Genomic DNA, 14,846 nt, shown 5'->3' on the forward strand with positions numbered 1-14,846 from the left:
GATCAATTCACAAGTGAGTAGGCTAAACTTTACTTTCTTTTAAGAAAACTATTTGATTTATTTATATGTGCCTCAAAAAATAAATAACAGAAAATCAGAAACTGGATGCAAATGCATTGAACTAATCTCAAAATATAGTCGTGTTATATGTTGTGGGAATGTCTCGATAAGTATAGTTTTGCATTTAAAACGGTGTTTATCTTATCTTTTTTCGTATAATTGGGAACACCTTGCTATTCAAGTAGCTTCAATATGAACTTCATCTTATTAGACAATTTCACAAAACTTCAATCAAACTTCTATTATTAAACAACAAATGAAGTTGAAGGGTTTTATCAATGGTGAGTTATTCTTTTTTTTAATAGAGAGTACGTGAGGTTTTCATGTTATAAGAAATTTGGATGAGTGAGCAATATAATATCTGTATATAATAGTTATACATATATAGTTGCATATATTTTTCAGAATAATTAATATGACAGGACCCGTTCGTAGATAATCTTTGAAGATCCCACATAGTGAGTCAAGTATATAATTTAAAAAATAATTAACGGAAAATCGGGAACTGGATAATCTTTGATGATCCAATATAGTAAATCAAACAGAATTTATTTTTATGTCATGTTTGCAAGGACACTACAGATGGATAAGTAGAAAGTTGGTATTACACACCACATTGGATAATTAAAAGGAAATAAAAAACTGGATTCAAATACATTGAACTGAGCTCAAAGAGTAATTAACAGGAAATTGAAAACTTTATGCAAATGCAATAAACTAAACTCAAAAAATAATTAACTAGAAATCGGAAACTAGATGCAACTGTATTAAACTAACGTCAGAGAATAACTAATGGAAAATTAGAAATTAGATACAAATCCTTGAAAAATATTTAACGGTAAATCGAAAACGATATGCAAAAATGCATCAAACAAACCTCAAATAATAATTAACGATGAATCAAAAACTGGATGCAAATGCATTGAACTAACCTCAAAATATAATTAACAGGAAATCAAAAACCAAATGCAACTGCATTGAACTAACCTCGTAGAATAATTGATGGGAAATCATAAACTACATGCAAATGCATTAAAATAACCTCAAAGAATATTTAACGGGAAATCAGAAACCGGATGAAATTGCATCGAACTAATTAAAACCTCAAAGCATAAATAATCATAAATCATAAATCATAAACTAGATGCAGATGTATTGAACTAACCTCAAAGAGTTATTAATAAAAAATCAAAAACTGGATGCAAATGTAATGAATTAATCTAAAGACTAATTAACGAATATAGAAACATAAAAAAATGGATGCAAATGCACTGAACTAACCTCAATGAATAATTAACGGGAAATCATAAATTTGATGCAACTGCATTGAACAAACCTCAAAAAATAATTAACGGAAAATCGAAAACTTGTTGCAAATGCATTAAACTACCCTAAAAAAACAATTAATAGAAAATCAGAAATTGGATGCAACTGCATTGAACTAACCTCAAAGAATAATTAACGGAAAATCGAAAACTGGATGTAGCTGCATTAAACTAAAATCATATATTAACTAACAGGCCGGGAAATCATAAATTTGATGCAATATCCTTGATGAATATTTAACGAAAAATCAGAAATTGGATGCAAATGCATTGAAATAACCTTAAAAAATAGTTAACTAGAAATCGGAAACCGGATGTAACTACATCAAACTACCCTCAAAGCATAAATAACCGGAAATTGATTGGAAGCTAGATGCGAACTAACTTCGAAAAATAATTAACATGAAATCAGAAACTGGATGCAGATGTATTAAACTAACCTCAAAGAGTAATTAACAAAAAATTGGAACCTTGATGCAAATGTAATTAACTAATCTTAAATAGTAATTAACAAAACATTGAAAACTAGATGGAACTGCGCTGAATTAACTTTAATGAATAACTAACGGGAAATCGTAAATTTAGTGCAACTGTACTAAACTAACCTCAAATAATAATTAACGGAAAATCAAAAACTTGATACAACTACATTGAATTAACCTTAAAGAATAATTGATGAGAAATCAGAAACTAGATTCAACTACATACATTTAACTAGCCTCAAAGAATAATAAACATAAAATTTGAAACTTTATACAAATGTATTGAACTAACCTCGAAACATAGTTGTATTATATATAGGGAGAATATAATATCTCGACAAGTATAGTTTTGCATTTTAAATAGTGTTTATTATAATTATTTTATTATGATTGGGAATGTCTTGCTATTTAAGTAGCTTCAATATCATCTTCGCCATATTGAGCATTCTCACAAAATTTCAATCAAATTTCTATTATTAAACATAACAACAAAAATAAATTGATGAGTTTTACCAAGATTTGGTGTTTTCTTTTGATAGAGAGTGGTGCAAGAAATTTAAACAAGTGATTAATATAATTTTCATATCTCATAGCTATGAATAATTGCTAATATTTTTTAGAATAATTTAATATAATGACACCCGTTCGTAGGACGGGTTTGAAAGCTAATAAATACAGTACTAGTAACACTTCAGAATGATTAAAATTATATGACACTAAATATTACTAGGGAATAACCAACTCAACCAAAAAAGTATTTTAGTTAGTGTGTGTGTGTCTTATCTTGTGCACCATACCCAATGAAGACAGACACTTGAGAAGGTGACTACTGAACCCAAAATTCTACCAAGGGGCAATGATGTTGGCAAGTTTTGATTCCAACTCTCATGTCAGGAGTAACAACTACAAGTCTCTTCCCCACCATGGCTCACGTATTTGAAAAACATACTAGAGCTAATCTTTAAAACACAAATACAGCACTGACACATTTTCAGATATACACAGGGACCCATCCACCTAGCTCAGGAAAAAAAAATCTCATTGTTGTTTCATGGTGTCAATATCCTCATCACTTAAACTTAATCATCATTTATTAGTTGATACAATTACTCTCTTTTGATATTGTAAATTAAAATGTTATATCCTAGTTGAGTTCAAATAAAAGATACAGCACTACGTGAAGAATTAAATCAAACAATTCACAATTAAATCCATAAACCAGTAGCTAGTTATTCTAACGTGACAACCTTTTGTTCTTCATTTTTTTTCAATATTGAACAATGTAACCAAGCTACTGGCATAACCCGCAAAGACCCACTAATGTGTGAACTTTAAACTGGTAACTACTAAAGCAAGCACAAACAATGATGAACATTTGGTTTCTTTGAAGATGCAACAATGGATATTGATGTTCGTTAGCAAAAAAAAAAAAAAACTAAACTTACGTGTAATCGAGATTTGCAAAGCTTGTATGTGTAAAGCTGGTCGATTTTTTTTGTTAGGCTTATAAGATGAGAAAGAGAGAAAAGAGAAACTTTTTTATAGAGAAAGAGAGTACAATGAGGGAGAGAGTCGCGGTAATATTGAGAGAGAATAGGAGAGAGGATAGGCGAGAGGGAATAGGAGCGAGGCTTGGGGTTTTCTAAAACCCTTTGTGAGTATATTTCATGAAATTTCACTTTTTTTTGTTAAAAGTGAAATTTTCCATGAACATTTTTCTAAGCCTAACAACTCTTCTGAGCAACTTCTTCTATATCGCCCAAAAGTTTGTGAATTAGTTAGTACCTCACTGATGATGCCGATGCATATACCCAGGTGGTCAACAATTGCACGGAGTTTACCTGGGAGAACTGATAATGAAATCAAGAATTATTAGAGGACTCATTTCAAGAAAAAGGGGAAGGTCTCCACAGAGCAATCTGAGAAATCATCAAAAAAGCCATTATTTAGGCGTCAACAACTATTGCAATATCAACAAGCAGAAAACCACCAGCAACAAAACCACTTTGACATGAACAAAATCATGACTCTACTTGATGAGAGTGACAATAGAGTATCTTCTCTAGCTCAAGTGCGGCGAGAAACAATCTCTATGTACCCGAACACTTCTGAAAGCCAGTACCTACTATCTTCCATGTTAAATGGTGACACCAATATAGCAGATATCTCCAATGAGGATATCATCCTATGGGGTGGATCCTATAGAGTATCTTGAAGAGCAGGGATGAGGTAAAGAAGTTTGTCATTGTCATAACCGGTGATTCTGATTCTGCTATGGAATATTTGGTGCCGGTCGAGTCCTCTCATTCACAAAAATCATGAATTCTTTGAGATTCATTTCATTTGGATGCAAAGGTTAGCCATTGATCGAGGAGAGAAAATGGAGCAAAAAGGACTTGAATAAAGAAGACATCTTGAATCTCCCATTAACAATCGATGGTGGATAGAAATCAAATCTAAAAAGCCATATAAATTTAGTAAGATGGCAGAGAATGGTATGGGTAAGTTAGTAATGCCAAACTCGTTCACATGTTGGCAGTTGTTTTCTAATATATCAAGGCTTGTGCAAAAGAAGATCAAACCAACCAAAGTCGAGAATATTCAAACCATTTATTCTTTGAACATGAACAAGGAAATTATGAGAGGATCAAATCTGTCTTGGGCATTGATACAAGGTCCTCCAGTGGAGTGGTCACGGAGAGTATGTAGAAAGGGGATAAGACAAAGTGATGTTTATTCAAAGACTCATTGCCGGTGGATGCAATAAGGAAGGAGAGAGCAAGAAGGTTCAAAAATATTCAAAGCCTCAAGGGCGTGGTGTTGAGTAGAATATCAGAGAAATGCGGCGAGAAATCCAGTGCAGTTCAAAACAAAAGTAAGTAAATGGAAACAAAGGTATAAATTGAATGTATGTGTATCTACAAGTTTGGTATCGATCGGTAATGTTCAAAACTAAAATGGAAGTGGAACCCCCGAACGAACAAAGGTATAAATTGAATGCCGATGGAGTTAAATGCACACGTGGGACATCTCTATGATGAGACCCATTGATTGACGGGGGACGGTAATTTTCAAGAACTCAAGGCCATTGAGTTACGATGATGTTGAGTATACAAGATATTGAATCTTCCATGTGGTGGATAATGGTTTTGGACATACCAATCAAAGAATTAGCTAATTCTTTTGCATTTTGTTCTTTTCCTCATGTTTATAGAGAGTGTAACAAACCAAATGGGATGGGTTAACCATCTCTAATTGTAATAGTTGTACTTTTCAAGGTGGATATAGATTAGTAGAGGATGATGCACTAGGAACATTGTATGAGCGTCTTTGAGATTAATGCAGGTGGGGGTCTGCCTAACCCTAGCTTATTTTATTAAAAAAAAAACTTTGATGAATTGTCTGTAACTGGCAGAGCTATGCAAACTCAAGTAACTCCTTATCGTTGAGAGCATTTCATATAAGTGAGATAGATAAGAGTAGCACAACTATTCGAGTGTTGTATTATCAGCGGCTAATGTTGCAAATGTTTCATTCCTTTGACACCGTTCTGGATTTTCTAGTTTAACATTTTAATAGTAGTACGAGATCCAATTGCTTTAATGTCTCATTTCTTACTTCAATTTCTTACATATTTTGTTAGTGTGTCTCGCCATCTGAGTTGCCCACATTGAAAATAGATTATATATCCTCCAAAAATAAATTTCAAAATCCAAGTATTCCAAACTCTTGGTACACGTGCCGACAGCCTCATCAACTCATCAACGCATGACTACAAAATCCAAGTAGGTCGACGACCTAACCCTTGGTACACATGCTGAGCGCCCTCACAACGGTACACATGATTTAAACAATAGAGAGTTTAGTCTAAATTGGTAGGGGATTTAGTTTAATTAACCCATAAATTTCAGACTCTAAACGATCTTTACGTTGGACTTGAGTTGAGTTATAAATAGTTTAGGATTTGTCATGCAAAGTTTATGTAGTAGTCACAGTTCGAATTTCATTAGGAAATTTAAATCTGGTCTGCTGCCGTGAGAATTTTTATTACTTAAGAAGAAGAAGAGTCTAAAACTCCTCCACCAATTCAATTCTGACAGGCTTGTGTTATATTTCGAGGCGACAAATCAAGGTTTAATTTCCTCTTTTCCAAAAAAAAATTCCCTATTAATTGATTGTTCCAAATTCAACCAGCAAGAATTTTGATTCAAGAATTCTATATTGTGCTGTACGTTTTTATATAGGTATCCTAAGAAGGTTTCTTTGATAGGTGTGCGGGCGTATTTTGACAAAAATTGATAGTACTGTTTCTTACCGATAAAAAAATAAGTTTGTTAACTGATCCAGTCTCAGTTTTCTAAGTTGATTCTGTTTGCAGAACTTATGAAGAATATAATAACACGATGCTTACCCTGGGTTCGATCTCGCCGTGGTCAGGTAAGTGAAAACGACAGTGATAATGGAGAACCTCTCCATTATGACATAATAATCGCTGAAATATTTAGTAGACTTCCCGCTGAGTGTATACTTCGCCTCATTAGGCCGACTCCATATATTGTTGACATGCATCTCCATCGAGCTACTCCTGTTATTGCTTTCCATAGAATCACGATGTTTCTACTTGAAGAAACCAAGTACAAAATCAAGTTCACTATGAATTTCACTGTTGAAAGTCGAATTACGAAGATTGTGAGTAAAAGCATGAATATGGAATTAAGCTTTTCTGACCAGGTGAAATTTGGTGTGCCACGAGTTCATATTTCTTGCAATGGGTTTCTTCTCATAAAAAAATCATACGTGGATCCAAACATATTTCTTTGGAATCCTGTTACTGGACAAGAATACACTATACAGGTGGAGCCTAGGAGGCCATCTTCAACATACTATTCTGCATGTGGGTTTTTCTTTCACTCAAAGGCTAGGGAGTATAGAATTATTTTTATCTATGGAGAAGGCGGATTTTTCAAATCCTCGGTACTTAGCTTGGCCACTAAATTGCTAAGACTGATTCCTGGGTTCGTCTCTCATCCTCCAAATGTTAACAGAGCGCCTATAATCTTTAATGGAGCTCTACATTGGATGATTGACGATCAAGAATACAAGAGACTGTTTGGGGTTTTGCCGCATTGTTCAAATTCTATTGTGATATTCAATATGGACCAGGAGAAATTTTCCACAATGCCACACCCAGGAAGCCAATGTGCCTCGGAAAGAAGACACTATTGTATGGGACTCTTAGAAATGGAAGGGCACTTGTGCTTTTCAGATAACTCCTCTTCCGAGGTGCTACTAGACATATGGATCTTAGAGGACTCTATAAAGCAGGTCTGGGCCAAAAGGCATGTTGTTCACATTGCTCCAATAAAGAGTTTATACAAGGTCATCAGTGGAACTAGACTTACTACAACTATATGGAAAGAAGCAGAGGTGGAAGCCATACACGCATACGGAGACAATTTGTTATTGCGTGTGTATTACAAAAACTTGTTCCTTTACAATCTAAGGCTGGGTACATTTGTAAAAGTTGGGCGGCAATCTGTAAGATCAAGAACTCGACTAGGCGCAGTTGCTCACATTAATAGCCTGGTTTCCTTGAACATAGACGGATCAATAACTATTTCTCATTGATTCATGCGAAGGATATACATGAAACTGATAGTATTCACAAAATATACATGAAAGAACAGAGTCCAACAAGAAGAGAATGTACTCATGGTTGCTGCTTTTTAATGTAGAGACGTGCAGGTGATTACTCTACGGATGACAGACTCAAGGCCAACAAGAAAAAACTATTTATTTATTTAACATATGTGCTTTTACGAGATTGACTGAACAATTTCGGAAGACTAAATAACAAGACAAACACATCGAACAAAGCAACAAAAAGTTTATACAATATGCATATAATGTAAAGGGTTACAGTACGTACTCAGCCAATGTGATGACATCTTACCTTCCAAAAGTATTAATACTACGAACACTTTTTTTAAAAAAATAAATAAAAATACAATGATTAACTTGTAAACCCACCTTGCATTATCCTGCTGGCACTTGATGAATGTTGTCTGAAGCTGGGGAAGGAAAGGCTTAAGTGCCACTCCGTAATTATGATGCATAAAGTTGAGAATGGCACTCTTCACCTGGCCTGCCAAGGGAATCGATCCCCTATGATCCGAATGAGAGGCCTGTAATAGAAAATCACGAAATGAATATACCTATCTAATATACCTTTAATCTGATCTTAAGATGATGCACAAACCATTCCAAAATGCTAATTAAACTGTGATTCATCATAAGTGTGATACAATTACTTGACCACTGTCTAGAAAGGTAGAATATGCTCTTACATTTAGTGAAAGATTCAATTGTCTCATATGACATAAAACCAACCAATCCAAACAAAAGTCCACATACATCATGTTATACCAATCAGAATAGCACTCAAACTAAAGTGAGGGTTATATTAAGAACATGCAAATTATACATCAAAGGCTCAAAGTATTTCAAATTCTTTAACTTTAAGCTTAATTAGTTGTCATACTCTCCCAAAAAGATATGTAAATGATCATGACCGAGATTGACTTCTAAAATTCAGTTATTTAAGTGAAATAAAAAAAACCAACGTTATCTGCTTATATGCAATTGTTTAAATACCCTGTTATGGGAACCACAAACTCTTTCAGTGCTTGCTCACTAGTTACTTCAATTAATTCCCCCAAACCCTGTGCTGCTTGCTCTCTGAGTTCTGCCGAGCCACTTATTAGACCCTGAAATAATAAGAATATTTGAATTTGACATGAAACAATATAAAATAAGAAATGCATGAAAGAACGGAAAAGTAAAGAATTGAAAGAGCCAGAGTAAGGAAAGCAAATATATATGGGATTAGTAACATGCAAGTGGACAAATATATCTTAATGTATACAAGAATTTACCGCTAACTTGCTAAAATCTTTTCAAAGCAATTTAACTTTATTGAAATCTGCTTCCACATATTTATTCTCTTCTTATACTTCAAACTTTATTCCTAATCCCTTATATTCCCTTTTCCCTGGTGAAGGTGGGAAGCAAACCCAAGAACTTGGCCCCAACTTCCCAAGTCTTGACCAGTAGACCAGTAGACCACTGGACACCTTCATCAATCGCATCAACAATCTCAAAAGCAAAGATTATGAATGTGTCTCTCTCAGCAGTGGATTGTCAAGTATAGGATAAAGGTTAATCTACAAGTTATTAAGTCTCAAACGAAAATATGCTCAAACCTGAAGGAAAACAGCAAGTAATGGCTGAAGACATTTAGGAAGGCAGAATCCAGGTATAAGTACTGGTCCTCCCTGCAATGGAACAAAAGAAAAAAACAAGTTAATTGAAAGCCAAGTTAAACTTTGACAACAGAAAGTTATACCTGACAGTTAAACTAAAGGACAAAAAAGACTAACCTTTCTTTTCCTCCGCTCCTTATCGATCTCTAGACGTGGATATAGCATCACGGACTAACTTAATGTATGATGGAAGAACTTCCTTTGGAACTGAGCCAAGAACCCTTGACAAAGCTTCCCAAGCGACCTGTTAATAACCGGGACAGATTGAAGATGCAGTACAAAAACCATCTCCAAACAGAAGCTGCTATTGCATTTCATGAAAGTAACATTTACATAAACTTACCGCAACAGTATCTGGGTCGGAATCACTTAATAATATAATCAGGGTGAAGATCATATTTGGGGATTCATCAACCAAATATTGTTTGCTGTTTTTGAAGAAGTAGCCTATAAGATATGAAGAACCTCTTCTAATCAAAGCCTAAGACAAAGAAAAAAGATCACACGAGAGCAGTTAAAAACATATATAAAACAACAAAAAATGAGATTATACAACAACCAAGATAAAGAGTCAATACACCTGGTTATCTCCAAGACCTTTAAGAAGCTCTGAAATTAAGGACTCGATGCCTTCCTCATCAATGACCAAGACAACAGTTTCTGCAGCCTTCTTTGCTAATTGTTGAATATCCTGGACATATTAATATTTTGTAAGTATAATCAGACTCTAATCCGAAGATTTGAAAATAAATCACACGTACCACACTTGTGTGAGTATATATGTAGCAAGTGAAAAAAATGCCTATTGGCTACAAAGAAATCTACACAGGTAATAATTCAAATATACAAAGCTCCAGTAGTCCCTAGTCCTATGTGCCACCTCCCAAAAGCTACAAGAATATGTTGTGGCTAGAGGATGTTATGCATAGAATTCTTGCTAGGAGTGTACAAGGAGTTTAGGTTTTTGGCTGTATTTTTCTGTTTGTTTTCTCCTTTCTCGTGTTCCTGTAGGTTGTGTCAACCTACTTTCCTTCTGCTCTAATGAATACTTTCCTTTAATGAGTAAGAAAGGACATGTTTTAGGCTTTTAGCTACATAAAAATTTGACTGAAACAGATTCCATTTAGTTGACTCACTAGGAACTTTTAGAATTAGGTAATTTTTATGTATGTTACATGGACACGAAATATTTTAAAAATGGCCCATGTCAGACACACATATAGGACACATTTTGTATGTGATATACCTCAATTTTCGATACTTTGCCGTCGCATAAGGACACACGGGTCCGTGTCAATGTAACAAAGTTTCTCATGGATCTTCTCACCACACAGATAATCAGATTATTCCAAAATGTATAACCAAACTAAATGTCTCCTTCAATTTCCGATTTTCCGGTGAAGATGAATGGTCTATAATTCTTCACTTTGTAGACTACTTTTGATGGGTGCACAAAACTCGGATGTGGCTTCCCTTTTGTGGAGATGCTCATATTGTTACGAAAAAATCAACCAAATCCAAAATTTCTTGCTGTGTCACAATCACGAGTTTGTGTGAAAAAGTTGCCATACTTTTCGGAACCTCCCTTAATATATAGACTAAATATGATAACAACGTAGAATGCAGTCAACTTCTACAGTCAATGAACTATATACTAAGAACATAATGCAGAATTCAGAGAAAAAGCTTGGTATAAAATATGCAACTCTAAACTAGCAGTACAAGAAAAACCCATTTCGAGACTAGCATTTCCTTTCAATTGCTTACGCCCAGTGGACATGTGAATTCAAACGTTATTAAAACTTGTCGGTGGACAAATCAGAAATATGTAATACTGTAATAGTTACGTACCATGTCGTTATCACCCAGAGCTGACAATAATGCTAGAAGAATGGTTCCAAGGTGGAAATTAAGGCCAGGTCCCGCAATCTCTGCTAAGGCCCCGAGAACATGTACATTAAAGGCGCTGAAAATTGATAAAAAGCTATAAGAAAGGTGAAAAAGAATAAAGTTCTAAAATCATTAAGCAACCAAAATGAAGTAGAAAGAACTTACAAAAGAGGAGGCTGGACCAATTTGGGCAGGATAGCAGCAGTCCTGACACTAGTGTTGATAATGGAAGAACTTTAGCCACAACAAGTAAACCAATATGTTTGTATATGATGGCACATGTGACATACCTTAATATTTGCTTGAGTCCGTCAAGCGCTGTATCAGAGGTTTCATTGTCTTCCAGAGCATGAAGAGCATCCCTGCACTCTGCACAAAAGAAATTAATAACTTTACTTATGTATACCCAAGTTGGAAGATAAAAAGACACCTTCAAAGAATACTAAAACAGATAGGCACCTTGTAAAGTGTACTGAATTCGCGAACTTCCGGCGTGCTGAAACAAAAATCACGAACATAATATTTCATAGAAAGAAATTAAGACATGAATAATTGAATTCAAATAGGTGAAGGGTAGGAGAAACAGAAACCTCGTGCAAAATATTAGGAAAAAACAAACCTATCACAAAGGGCAGTCCGAATTGTTGGGATCAGCTCGTCTATAAAAGTCAATAGCTGATTCTTTCCAGCACTAGCCATCACTTCACTTAAAACAATGCATACACCCTGCAACCAGATCATTGGTGAATATGGAGAATAGATGGGGTTATGCATATATTGATACGTACCACAACCCACATTAGCAGTTCTTTTTTTGAATGAACAAAATTGCGTATCTCTGCTTATGAAAACAGGAATAGTTAAAACAGGAAGTGAAAACAGCACCAATTTGATAAGACTAACTAATTTCAAAGTTAAACATCATGCCATCAGAATCTATGCAACTACAAATCCATTCTGCATCATTTATTAGCTTACGCAACATTATCAGAGCAATGTAATAGCATTCACGATATACTCATTCATGGATAAAAGATCTCACTTGTCTTCCTCCAGTATTTGTGTCTTTTAAAGAAATGAAATGAAATGAAGAAATAGAAATGAAGATAAAGAAATAGAAAACCATTTCATTTCATTAAATAAAATAGAACATTACAACACCACTTAAAGCTCTAAAAACATTAAAACTACTCTAATGCGAACATTACAGCACCACTAAAAGCCCTAAAAACACTAAAACAACCTAATGTTCGCACTTTTTGGTGAGGAGAGTTGCATAGAGCATCACCCCATAAGAAAATGTAAACACAAATGAAATTAACACTATGAAGAGGTGCCACCCATTTTTTTTTAGATCCCCACGAAAATATCTTTTCTCTAACAGGGACAGTTCCTCATCCAAAGCATTCTCTGTAATAATGTTGTTGCCTCTGATATTTTTGTTAAGTGAAGTGTGGTAAGAAAGACAGGGCCGGCTCAACCTTATAGCAAAGTAGGCCTCCGCTTAGGGCCCGTAGCCCAAGGGCCCCCACAATATAATCCAGTCATTGTCTACTATTGATTTATTAGTGGGAAAATAAAGAAAAAAATTAAAACCAAAACCCACTATTGTTTTTCATTTATTTTTCATTGTTGGATAAACGTTTTTATATTGGCAAATTGGAAACCATAAAATCACGTTAAAGTAATGTTAAACACTTAAACTCCTTCAGTTCCCTCGCCTTCTCTAACAAAAAAATAACACACCTCAATACTAATTAAAGTTCTTCATCACCCCATGACAAATAATCAAGTATATATACGCCAACAATTCAATCTTACCTATATCATTTTTTTGCCTTCTATATGATTTTTCTCTATAATCTCGCTCTCTCTCTCTCTCTCAATATTTGTTTTATTTGGTGTAGAATTATTATGCATTCTCTCTCTCTATATTCGCAATTATTTGTTAAATAAATCTATTGAAGTTTCAAATTTGTGCGAAGACTATTCAAGAAAGAAAAAAGATAAAGTTTGGATCATATGAAATAACGTAAACAAATCAATAACATGTGTGAGAAAAAAAAAAAAAAGATATAACAATTTTTATTTGTTAAAGTAGTGTTAAACACTTAAACTCTTTCGGTTCCCTCGCCTTCTCCAACAGAAAATAGCACACCTCCATAACTAATTAAAGTTCTTCATCACCCCATAATAAATAATTAAGTATAACACCAACAATTCAATCTTACCTATATCAGTTTTTTTGTCTTCTATAGTTTTTCCCTATAATCTCTTTTTCTTTCTATATTTGTTTTATTTGGTGTAAAATTATTCTCAGATTCTCTCTCTATTTGCAATTCTTTGTTAAATAAATCTATTAAAGTTTCAACTTTTTGCGAAGACTATTCAAGAAAGAAAAAAGAAAAAGCTGGGATCATATGAAATAATGTATACAAATCAATAAGATGTTGTGAGAAAAAAAAATTAAAAAAGATGTAACAATTTTTATTTGTTAAAGTAGTGTTAAACACTTAAACTCTTTCGGTTCCCTTGTCTTCTCTAACAAAAAGTAGCACGCTTTCATAACTTATTAAAGTTCTTCATCACCCTATAACAAATAATCAAGTATATATAACGCCAACAATTCAATCTTACATATATCATATTTTTGCCTTTTATGGTTTTTCCCTATAATCTCTATTTCTTTCTATATTTGTTTTATTTGGTGTATAATTATTCTACATTCTCTCTCTATTTGCAATTTTTTGTTAAATAAATCAATTGAAGTTCAAGTTTGTGTGAAGACTATTCAAGAAAGACAAAAAGAGAAAGTTGGGATCATATGAAATAACGTAAACAAATCAATAAGATGTTGTGAGAAAAAAAAAAAAAAAAAAAAATATATATATATATATATATATATATATATATATATATATATATATATATATATATATATATATATATATACAAATTTTATTAGTAAATATATTAATCATAGAAGAAACCCTATTCAAAACTTTGCTTAGGGCCCCGATTATCGATTTTGAACCGTTTTTGACAAATCGAAGAAAGAAAGATACAATAAATTTATCGGTTTTTCATTTCGATAATAAAATGGATGTTATCCATTTTATTATAGAAAAGAACTATATACAGTATTTTTCCAAATGACAAAACCGTTAATACGGTTTAATAGAACAAAGAAAAACTCTAGAAAAAAAAACATTAAAGATTTGTCAAAAACGGTTCAAAATCAGATAACACTCCCACCGCAACTGATTTTGAACCGTTTTTGACAAATCTTTAATGGTTTTTTTCTCTAGAGTTTTTCCTTGTTCTATTAAAACCTACCCATTGACGGTTTTGTCATTTGAAAAAATACTGTATATGGTTCAGTCGATTAATAACTTCTATTTTCTTATCGAGAAAGATAAGTTATTGTATTTTTCTTACCACACTTCACTTAACAAAGAGATCAGAAGCAACAATATTATTACAGAAAATACTTTGGATGGCGAGCTATCCGTGTTGGAAAAAAGATCTTTTAGTGAGAGTCTAAAAAAAAAGTAGTTGGCACCTCCTCATGGTGTTAATTTTAATGGTTTTTATGATTTCAGAACTTCCTAACCATTGAGTTTTGAATGCTAATTTTCGGCGTACAAAAAGTCGAGGAAGAAGTGGATTGAGAGGAGCTGGAGCAACTGGAGCATTGGGACTGGGAGGAGGAAACATGATCTTTGGAAGGTTTCTTAGGAAGTGAAGTGATAAAAAAGTGTGAGGGT

General features: G+C 33.6%; 2 protein-coding genes across 7 annotated transcripts; one reads left to right on the top strand and one right to left on the bottom strand.

Annotated features, from left to right (window-relative positions):
- Nucleotides 1-4,349: 4,349 nt before the first annotated feature.
- On the top strand, nt 4,350-7,495 carry LOC147506409 (F-box protein At3g07870-like). The gene is made up of 2 exons (XM_086605765.1): nt 4,350-4,368; nt 6,246-7,495. The coding sequence occupies exons 1-2, from the start codon at nt 4,350-4,352 to the stop codon at nt 7,493-7,495; spliced, it is 1,269 nt and encodes a 422-aa protein (XP_086461891.1).
- LOC147506410 (protein ILITYHIA-like) lies at nt 6,269-12,544 on the bottom strand. Of its 6 annotated transcripts, none has more exons than XM_086558570.1 (12): nt 11,699-12,543; nt 11,539-11,575; nt 11,370-11,448; nt 11,245-11,292; nt 11,041-11,155; nt 9,770-9,880; nt 9,533-9,670; nt 9,307-9,433; nt 9,130-9,201; nt 8,522-8,634; nt 7,898-8,052; nt 6,269-6,484 (listed from the first exon to the last, which is right to left on the bottom strand). In XM_086558570.1, exons 5-8 carry the CDS (start codon nt 11,041-11,043, stop codon nt 9,326-9,328), a joined length of 360 nt encoding a protein of 119 aa, XP_086414696.1. In that variant the 5' UTR covers nt 11,044-11,155; nt 11,245-11,292; nt 11,370-11,448; nt 11,539-11,575; nt 11,699-12,543; the 3' UTR covers nt 6,269-6,484; nt 7,898-8,052; nt 8,522-8,634; nt 9,130-9,201; nt 9,307-9,325. The 6 variants fall into 6 exon arrangements, with proteins under 6 accessions (XP_086414696.1, XP_086414698.1, XP_086414695.1 ...); XM_086558569.1 differs by having other exon boundaries at nt 6,270-6,452; XM_086558572.1 differs by lacking the exon at nt 7,898-8,052 and having other exon boundaries at nt 6,269-6,452.
- Nucleotides 12,545-14,846: the final 2,302 nt, after the last annotated feature.

Source organism: Coptis chinensis, chromosome 4 (assembly GCF_015680905.1).
Source record: "Coptis chinensis isolate HL-2020 chromosome 4, ASM1568090v1, whole genome shotgun sequence".
Lineage (NCBI taxonomy): Eukaryota > Viridiplantae > Streptophyta > Magnoliopsida > Ranunculales > Ranunculaceae > Coptis > Coptis chinensis.

Bases quoted from the DNA above. Each gene is read 5' to 3' on its own strand.
- LOC147506410 (XM_086558572.1), bottom strand. The intron at 9,671-9,769 runs GTGTATTGACTC...TCTTTGTCTTAG, and splicing joins AAGGTCTTGGAGATAACCAG to GCTTTGATTAGAAGAGGTTC. The intron at 9,434-9,532 runs GTAAGTTTATGT...GGTTATTAACAG, and splicing joins CCGACCCAGATACTGTTGCG to GTCGCTTGGGAAGCTTTGTC.